General features: G+C 38.8%; 1 protein-coding gene across 1 annotated transcript in view; it reads left to right on the top strand.

The window, feature by feature from the left end:
- Window positions 1-10,150: 10,150 nt before the first annotated feature.
- Window positions 10,151-11,034, top strand: part of LOC141009122 (unconventional myosin-Ic-like) — a 66,688-nt gene continuing 65,804 nt past the window's right edge. Inside the window, exon 1 of the mRNA XM_073481553.1 lies at window positions 10,151-10,322. Coding sequence (XP_073337654.1) covers window positions 10,233-10,322 — 90 coding nt within the window. The 5' untranslated portion in view covers window positions 10,151-10,232. The remainder of the gene's footprint in view (window positions 10,323-11,034) is intronic.

Raw genomic sequence — 11,034 nt, 5'->3', positions numbered from 1 at the left:
ATGCCATTTATTAATGATGGTTATTAATTTTTACCCATCAATCAACAGTAGAGTACTGTTAAAGGTTTTTACATCAGAGTTTGTGCCACATTTTGCTTTATTTCATTCCTTTTCATCTGGCTCAGGGATCTATATATATATATATTTTTATTATGATTTACACTTACATCCATCTCGCATTTACTAACTCAGTTTACTGTAAGAAGTGTATGGGTCAGTGGGCACATCCGATTAAATCAAATCCTTATAGTTTCTGTAATCATACTCACTCTAGAAGAGTGAATAATATTGACATTATACATGGATACAGGGGAGAGTATTCTATGTGACAAAAAAACAAGGAAGAACCAGACCACAATTATTTTCCCATACACCTATGCAAAGACTTTACCCGCTAACTAGATGGTTGTGCATTTGCTCCTCTAGTGCCCTCTGCAGGGTCAGATCTGAAACACACAAGAAGAGGATATTCCCACAAATCACTTCATAGTGTTGTTGCTGACTGGTGTGTTTTTATGACGAGATGTGGACAGGGTCAACCCTGACACATTGCCAAATGTGGATGACAGGATGTGTCCAAGAGGGGTAGGTAAATAGAGACGATGCCATATGACTAACTCAGCTTTATCCCTTTGCAACACTATTCAAGCAGTAAATCAATGTTAAACCTGTTTTATTCATAAGTGACACTGAAGTCATCTTCCTCTTAAGGCTGTGGCACTTTAAAAATGTAACCACTGGTATGTCATTGCTACGTTAAAGGTAAAACATTAGCATGATTAATACCAGACTACAGGGCCGGTGTTGAAATGACTGGGAGCACAAACAGTATCAACTACAGTGCAAACAACATGCTATACTGTAGATGGCAACTTTATCACATTTTTATCCGAGAAACAGAAATCTACCAATACATACTGTGCTTCATTGGAATATATTATTTTGGTAATTATATCCAACTTTATCCAACTAATTAAGGTTTTAGGTCTAGATCTGTACACATGGCCCCTCTACAAGAGAGAGCACAAATAAACAAATCTAGACACACAGTAACACTGGGGCTTTGGCGACCTGCAGTTGACCACTTTTCCCAACTGACAATCCAGCCTTGAGAAGAGGCTAAAAATGATCTCAGAAATTGTATCTGTTACACTGATTGCATTGTCTTAAAATGAATTTTAATACTTTACTACTATATCTCCTTTTTCTCTCTTAGAAACGTCAGCCTGTGATCATGCCTTTCTAGTGATGGTTGTTGCCAGGTATCAAGGTCTGCAGCAGCTTTATCTCCTTGATTACATTTTTCACCTCACTTTAGCATTTAGTCTGTTCTGCTTCTCTGCTCTGCATTAGAATTTTCACACCAGTCCAGCATGCATTACACACATTAGCAAAACAAGAGGATGCCACAAGAGGTCATATTACAAGCTCACCTTGTAGTGATACTCCTGATACAGAGCGTCTTATAGATGTCAGATTGTTCTTTCAACCTCATATGTGGTTCTTGTAAATATGGTGCTTAAGGGTGAAAAGATAATGGAGCAATAAAAAAACTTTTTTAAAATCAATCAGTTCTAACTCCTGAACATAACTTGTTGCAGTTGTGAGTTTGCAAAAACAAGTTAGCAGGTGGGGATGTTTAAAGTAAGCTAAATGTTATTGATAAATGGTTGAAATCGATATGAAAAGGTAATGAATAAACAATTCAAATAGGTACATGTAACTGTTAGAAATTGTTAACCAAAAGTTTTGAAACATGTGAAAAAAGCTAGACAAATGTAATGGCCGAATAGTAGCTACAAGTAATGGATAAACAGTTCAACTGGGTAAATGGATGCATAGTTGAGATATGTGAAAAAGCTTAAAGTTGTCAATAAATGATTGGAATCTTTAGTCAAATATGATGATTAAATGGTTAAAATAGACAGCTATATGCTTTATATGAGATAACAGATAAATGGATGAAACATCCAGCCTCTGCTAGAAGTAGAAGTACAAACGCAAACCAAACCAAACCAACCTAAACAGTGACAGGTCAATTGTTGGGGAAAAAAACAAAAAACTGGAACAATATACATAAACATATAAATATATAATATATAAATATCCACCTCCATATATTTAAAGGCATACTATGCAGGGTTTTTTTTGGTTGCTGTTTGTAAACTGGGCCGATGTCTGGAAAAAGATGAATTGTAGAGCGATTATGCATTCTGATATATATTTTTCATTATGTATGTAAGTTCGTACTCCAAAGTGGATCACTGTCGCCCAGAAAGGTCCCAAACACAGCAAAATAATGAGAAATAATGGGTCGTATTCTGGGCCGAGATCCATCCTCCATCCAAGTTTTGTGGAAATCATCATTCGGTACTTGTGCAATCCTGCTGGCAGACAAAAGGACACAGGTGAAAACACAAGCTCTTTGGCAGAGGTAATTCGCACATTTGGACCATGTCAGGTGGTGTCAATGAAGGTTTATCTGACAGGGTACAGGGGACAAAAAAAACGTTTGTCAACCAGTGCTTTAGAAAAACCTAGTACGAGACATATTGTGGGCAATACAAAGCTCCTCTGTGAGACTTGTGCACACTTCAGTATATTAAAAAGGAGATTATTGCTCAGTCGGGTCAGTCTGCAGAACTTGTTCTCAGTCAGCGATGTTCAACTATAAAGCTGTCACACTAACCAATGGGGGATTCGTTGACAGATCAGGTTGGCATGGTGTCTTGCGGTTTCTCTTCCACTGAGCAACCTGTTGTAACATGAAACCTCAAGAGGGCAGCAAGTTCCAGCTAATCTGAAATACATCTCTCACTCTAAAATAATGTCCATATTTCCACAGGATAAGGGGGTGTATGTGTTGTGAGGGAACATAACAAGGTACAACAGCTTAACTTTTCACTCATTATGTTTGAAGGCCCTCCAGAGGGTGTTTGGAGGCAATGGCCTCCTCTTCAACACATCTGCAGCCTAATCGGCGTCCTCGAGCTTCCTCTGTCTTCCTGTGGAAACTGCCAGAGCGTTCTGTTGTCGGAGCAAGATTACTGCTCGCAGAGTACGACCCAGGGAACAAACGTCAATGAAATATTATGAACTTCCTCTTCTGCTGCAGAGACAGAAGTTATAAATAGCCAGGGTTATTTTCAGGCAACACTTGTGAGATTTACTCAGCCCTGGTCTGAGCGGGTCTGGGCTCAGCCTCCATGTGGGATCTGGTTACAGGACTGTACCACAAATATACAGCAGGATGAACCTGTGAACTGCAGCTTGCTCTGTCCGGCCCTACGCCCTTTCAAACATGAATTTAAATGGGTTTCAATGTGTCTGTGCATGATGAGACCACACCCACAATCCACATCTCTGGATTCTAGGAAAGGTGTGTGGGTCACATGTACTGGCTCCTTGTGAAAAATATGATCACTGTATCAGTGAATCACTGTTGTTCATCATGACAGTAGTAACAGATGAAATGCAGTTGTTTTTGACAGTGCTTACCCCCACAGGCCTGTCACATTAACTTTAGTACTCACCACCACCCAACATGTTACAAACAAACTCATTTGATTTGGTTTTAGACTGGATTATATTAAACACTACTGATTATATAAAAGTGGATAATGGGTAATTCAGTTTTCACACAACTTAACTATAGGTCCATTTTAGGTCCAGATGACATTTTGGCTAATCTCTCCTGTTTTGTAAGATAAAAATACAATAGAAATGGCTAACGAGTCAAGACATGGCTGGCGATACTGGTTTCAAGTTTCATTCGTATTCTAAAAATCTAAAGGCCTGCATAAAGTAGATGAGCTAGCTCAGCAGCACTGTGGAGACGGTCCTGGGTTCAAATCCTGGGCAGGGCCCTTTTTGTGAGTTTACATGATCTCCCCATACTTTCTTCGGTTTCCTCCATCATCAAAACATGTATTAGGTTAATTCTCCAGTCTGTGCCCCTGACTGAGGCACTGGCTTCGAATCTGAAGTCGGTCAAGTAAAATGTGTCCACTGCATTGCATGCTAATGTTTGCCTGCAGCATGACAAATATCAGAAAGAGGAAGAGAGCTCTCCATCTTTTTTCATGTATTGTGATAAAAGGTAATAATTATTTAAAAACAAAACGAATGGTCACAATAACATGGATGATAAATTGTCTTTTTCTTTTTAGTTTTTGACTTTTTGACTAGATTTTTTGATTAGGTATGTATATTTTATATTTTATATTTTTTTTATATTATATGTTACAACTGTCCCTGTACACTGGGATTGTTGTAACAGTGGAGTGACTGATATTAAAATCAATTTTGCAACCTGTGCATATTTCATAAAACTGCTTAAATACATTATACCAGTAGCTGACACATTGGAGTTTATAATATAGCAAATTGACTACTCCAACTCTAATTATTTAAACCAAATATTTATCTATTGTTATCAACCTAGAAATGAATACAATACCCCTGCCCACAGCTATCATAACCAAATACAGAACTATTTTAATGAGAATAATAAAAAATTTGTAGAAATATTAAAAAGCTAGTTAATTATTGCCGAGGTTTAGAGATTAATCATATTGGGCAGCACAGACTTGTTGCAGGAGGAGTATAAAATAAGCCACATTTCTTTTTAGTCAAGTCTAGAAGCCCAGCCATGATTATAATGATCATAATAATAATTATGATTATTATGAAATTAAAATGGTTGTTTATTGTTAATAGATCATTGTTGTTATCACAGCTGTTGGTTTGGAGTGTGTGCATGTCTCTCTCTCTGTGTGTGTGTGTGTGTGTGTGTGTGTGTGTGTGTGTGTGTGTGTGTGTGTGTGTGTGTGTGTGTGTGTGTGTGTGTGTGTGTGTGTGTGTGTGTTGACCCTGCCAGGTTGTTTCCAGAGTCTCTCTGCCTCATTATGACTCACCTTCAGTCTGTTGAAGCAAAGGAAACACATGGTGACACACACAGCACACAAACTCTATACATGGAAAGTGAATAGAGGATTCCTTTTAGAGGATTCCTGACATCTACTACTGTAACCCTGAGATGCTTCTCAAGGGCAATAGAATACAAGAGAAAGGAAGTGTAATCTCCACAGTCTTAGTATGATAACAGATGTGATGACCTGGGGAGGAACATAGGAAAAGAGCTTTTACAACTGATCTGTGACATGAATTTACAGTAAGTAGAGGAGCATTGTCTTTCCAAAGAAACTCAGTCAGCTTTCAGATTGTTTTTGGCATCAGGTTGGTGGTATTCATCTCTATACCTAGAAACTATTAAACAAAACACTAGATATATTAACATGAGTGTCTATAAGTATCAATTGTACAGCCAAGAAACTACCAGAATGTGTGTTTTCTGATCTGATTTTTTTCGTAAACTCTTAAAATCTACCTTTGTAGGAACCTTTAAGAATATTCCTCCCATATAACCTCACTACAAATGATGTGTGTTTGTGGTCACTCTGTTGTTTTATTTCACTTTTATTCAACATTAAGCAGCAGTAGTGTATTTATTTTGGAGGTCAATCATTTCCAAACTATGTGGTCTTACTTAAGAATGGAACTGGGCTGAACCGCTGTGTAGTGTGTGTGTGTGTGTGTGTGTGTGTGTGTGTGTGTGTCTCAAGGATACAGGTTTCCTGTTGATGCCAGGCTGTCAGGAATGCCTCCAGCTGGGGTCAGAGGTCAAAGGATGTGTGTCACTGTCACTTCCCCTCCCTCACCAGAAGCCTCTGATGCCCTTCCACACAAATGTTGTTCCCCATTTACAATCTGTGATTCATTCAGAAGCTCACACAGTGTAACTTTCTTTAAACACTGCTGCTCATTTCATATTTATTTCAACAAAGATACCATATATTTCAAGTAAAATGAGTTTCTTAAGGATGATCTACATAAGAAAGCAGTATTGAGACAGCATGAAATGCTAACAAAAAATTGCACAATGCATAATGTGCACAAGTAACTGGATGTGTCCCACACTGCTGACAGTAAGCAAACAGGAATGCAGGGAGGTGTCTGGAGTCATCCGATGGGTCAGGAAGGTCATCCAAATGATGGCCGTTTATCTACCGCAGTGAAGCTGTTTATATTTTCTGTTACAACAACAGAATGTATGGCTGCAATGTCACATTTTACCTCCTAACCCTGGAAACTAACCATCTGTCAATATGGTGTGTGTGTGTGTGTGTGTGTTTGTGTGTGTGGAGTGTGTGGAGTGTCAAGGCCCTGGTTAGTCTGGTCCTTGGGGACAGGAAGTGCACTGCTACAAAGCACAAGTACCTTATTTGTTTTTTAGAGAGTGCATGCATACACGTGAGTCTTGCTTGTATATCCTAAGGGAAGCGCAAGTGTGTTCCGTCATACACACACACATTAACACACATACGTCACACACGCAATCTATTGGGTGGGTACTGATAATGTCTAAGGCAGGATGCTGGGTCAAAGAGGAAACCCTGTTCAGAGCAACCCAGGGTGTGTTTGTGTACGTGTGTGTGCTATAATAAAAACATTGCCATTAATTACCTAATAGGAGCTAAGTGGAAACAACAAGATGAAATAGACCAGAGATTCTTGTGTCCACTATATGGCGCTAGAGAATTACATGTTAGGTCGAAGTATATCAAGACAAGACAGCACCATGAAAATCTAATGTAGGTAAAAAAAATCTGAAAAGGCTTACCTCCTGTTGCCAGTAGGTGGCACAGTGAGTATACCCGCAAATTGGCTTGTAGAAGTGTTTTGGGTGGGATTCTGATCAAATGTGAAAAATTTGGGAAAGATTGGACCATTTACACAGAAGTTAATAAGTACTTCCTGTTTCATAGTGAATAACTCCCCGCCACTGCATCGCTGTCCAATGAGAACTCAGTAACTTCTCTATATAGCATCATCAAGGCGTTAAGGGTTTTCTTGCACAATTTGAGGTGGATTAGGCTAGCTGGAGAACATAGAAGTATAAAAACATTTCATTTTTCTGTTGCCACTAGGGGGCGCTATGACAGTAAGCAAATATCAGTATGTTAATGTGTTAGAGCTGTGACTCTTATCAAACGTGAAGTTATGGGCAGATTCGACCAAGTACAGTGGTCTAGAGACAACAAGACAACACAGCGACCTTTGCCACGCCGCAAAATGGCTGTCTTTCAACGAAAACTCACTATCTTAATCATGATAAAGCACCATTAAGGTCTTAAGTGTTTTCTGATCCTGTGTGTGGGAGATGTGGTCACAGTTTCTGCTGTCACTAGGAAGTGCTATGAGTATAACTGAATATTGACATGTAAATGTGTTTAGGCTGGGACTTTGGGGCAGATTTGACCAGTGGAGTTGCAATAACTTCCTGTTTATGGCAAGTCATCGACCTTCGCCGTGCCGCCACGGTCACACCATTCAACACAAACTCAGAATGTTCACTGTTTCTGACCATGTTCTGAAGGCAATCGGGATAAGCTGTAGGACGAGTTTGTTAAAATACAACACGTGCAAAATCGCCAAAAATTTGTAGAAAAATTTAAAATGGCTGACTTCCTGTTGAGTTGGGGTAGTGGCACCAATAGGCTTTTTTTGTAGATGTAGGTGTGATATATAGTCAAACGAGCTGCAGGGGCTGTTGTAATAGAATAGAGAAATGTAATGTCCTGTTGCCACTAGGTTGCACTATGACTGTTAGAGAGTAGTGGCATGTCAATGTCCCCAGGCAGGGACTCTAATCAAACATGTGACATTTGGGGAAGATTCGACTGTGTAAAGTTATATCAATTTCCTGTTTTTTGGCACCACACTGGCCTTCGCCTTGCCTCCATGACCACACCCTTCAACAAAAACTCCTAATCTTCACAATACAGCATCATCAAGGTCTCAAGTGTTTTCTGGCGAGGTTTGAGGCAGATTTGGTCATCCGTCCAGGAAAAGTAGGGGTGATATGACTGTAACTGAATATTGGAATATAAATGTATTAAGCCTGGGACTTTTACCAAACGTGATAAGTTTGCAGCAGATTTGACCATGCACAGTAGACTTACAGCAACTTTATTTATATAAGCGATATTGCCACCCTGACACAGCCACGCCCTTCAAAGAAGCTTTTGATAACATTTCATTGCAAAAGTGTTAAGATTGCCCTCGCAAAATTTGAGGTCCATCAGGTTAAAAATTGAGGAGGAGTTTGTTAAAGTACAACACAAGCACATCACCAAAAATTAGCACTAGCAGACTTCCAGACTATTGAGCTTAGGGTCATGGTGACAAGAGGCTTTAGGTCTCTGTGTGATACATGTCGTGTACCAAATAACCTTGTAAATTTCTGCCATGTTTGAATTTTGTTTTGAGTTTTTGAGCATGTGAAAGCCTCAAAATAGCAATTCATCTGAGAGAACAAATGCTTCCATTTCAGGAGAGTCCTTGCACCATTTGGTGTTCAGGTCCTTAATAGTTGAAATGTTGAGCTAAAAGTAATGGATAAATGTGTGTAATAACCAACTCCAACTAATGGATAATAATAGTTGAAATAGTTAGCTAGTGTAGTTATAACATTAAATTGTTGAGTCTGTTAGCTACAAGTAATGAATAAACAGTTGAAATAGATAGCTAGCTAGAACTGGTGAGAAGGCTAAAAGTAGTCTAATGGTTAAATAGTTGAAATGTTTAGCTCAAAGCTGTGGATAAACGGGTGAAATAGCTCAGACTAATGGATAAATAATTAAACTACTTAACTTATGTAGTAATAGCATTAAATAGTTTAAATAGTTAGCTAAAAGTAATGAAAATAAACATAGATCCTTGTGAAAGATGCATTTCTCTTCATATGTATGCAGGAGAGAGTTTTATTTACTTTACTTTTCACCATATTTCTTATGAGAGTAAAAATGTTTTTGCTTTTCAGGAATCTCTTGGGATAGTATTTTCGACACATTCTCTTTCTGCATGACCTAAATGTGTAAATGGTGAAAAGTATATTAAAAAAAATGATGATTCATTAAATTGTTGAAATGATTAGCTTAGGTTATAATGTTAAATAGGGTCTAGTTAAAATTCTTAGCTAAAAGCAATGAATCAATAATTTTATTGGCTAGCTAGCTTAAAGGCAATGGATAAATAGTGAAAAAAATAAAAGTAGTGCAAAAAAAGAATGGATAAATGCTTGAACTATTGAGCTAAAAACACTGGACAAACAGTTCAAATGTACATATTCTGCCACTCATGTAAATGTAAACATGACTAAAACGACCATCACCTAAAAACTGACATTTCCGTTAAATGAAACACATATTGTAACAATATACATTTTTGTAGAATTAAATAAATTCCTGTTGACAACAAATAGCCTAAACAACACGTCAGAACATGTCAGGTGGTGTCGATTAAGGTACTTGAAAAGACAGAGCATTTCAGAAAAAAAAGGTTGGGAACCACCAAACTAGACTACTCCCTCTATTAATTCTTTATTATTAAAAAAAGAAAATCAGTACACCTTCTAAGAATTTACACATACGGCATGATATTATATGTTCATTCAAGAGACAAATGTGTTTACCATCCCCTATGACTACACACACACTTTTATCTCCTCATGAATGCACATGTGCACACGCGTGCTGGCACACACACACACACACACACACACACACACACACACACACACACACACACACACACACACACACACACACACACACACACACACACACACACACCGATAAGACAAAAGACACATATCCTCTGCATGTGACATCCATCTCAGGACAAGCCGAGCTCCATATCCTCCCCATGATCCCTCAACTAGAGAGGCAACATCCTCTGGCTGCAGTGAGGGGAAGGCGGCCTCACTGTGACTCTCCGCTCCGCAACAGGTAACATCCCAACTCCAAATCTCTGCGCCAATGTTTGTTTTCCCCCCTTTGATCTTCTTGTCATGAAGTAAATTTTCTCTGTCAGGTAAGAGCTCCCACTTGAAAGATGAGGCATTTCTCTTCATATGCATGTGGGAGAGATCCATTCACACATACTGTATTTCTTATGAGAGTTAAAGTCAGTTTCTGCTTTTCAGGCATCTTTTGGGATAGTCTTTTAGACGCATTCTCTTTCTGCCTGACCTACGGATTTGCCAACGGACGTGAGGGGAGAGGTGCAATATTTTTCCTCTGACACTTCTATCAGTCTGAGAAGAACAGACGAGACCAAAGAAAACAGACTTTACGAAAAGGGACGAGGGAATAAAGAAAAAGTGAACCATGATGGAACTGAGGATTCAGCTGATCCCAACGGGGGAAATCATTCTTCCTCCGGGAAAGAACGGAGAAAACTACTGCCACAACTGCAAGGTCAGTTCACACACTGCAGCCAGGTCTGAGGTCAGCTCTGGAGTCAGATTTTTCCACTCATCCTTGGTTCCAATGGATTTTATGCAGCTCAGTGGGTAGAAATTGATGCTGACACAGCTGAGGTTAAAGGGTTCATCTCCCACAGGGATCAGGCTGAGAAGCATTTACATATTTTAAGCAGTGTAATTTACTTTAGAGTATACATCTGTCATGTAAATTGCATTGATAAATCAGACCAGCTGTGGTTAGTAAATAAGTTTAAACCCTGCTGGCCTTAGTGCAGTGCTCTCAGAATTATAATAAGCAGTACTTTTAGCTAATTATACATGTGAAAATGGGCCTCCTCTTTGGACTACTAATACAGAATGTGATATGAACATCACTGATATGAACAGGATTGGATTTATGCGAGGACAAAATCTGTACAATATAGCCAGATTTGTAACAGACTGTTACTGTATAACATGCCAAGAATCCCGCTGACTTTGGCTGAATAGAACAGATAAGAACCCTCTCTGAATAAAAAAGAAAATATCAATTCCATATGAGAGTTGTCTACCCTGCAGTCTGTTGTGATATACAATACATGTCATGGTCTAAGTGATTAGCTGGCAAAAATCCTTGTTCCCATTAATAACTGAACAAACACGCACACCTTCATGTTGCAGTAAAATATTTTTGGTGCAGTTAGGATTGAGTTTGATGGCAGACA

The sequence above is a fragment of the Pagrus major genome, chromosome 2, assembly GCF_040436345.1.
Source record: "Pagrus major chromosome 2, Pma_NU_1.0".
NCBI lineage: Eukaryota > Metazoa > Chordata > Actinopteri > Spariformes > Sparidae > Pagrus > Pagrus major.
This window is presented reverse-complemented; position numbering and strand designations above follow the sequence as displayed.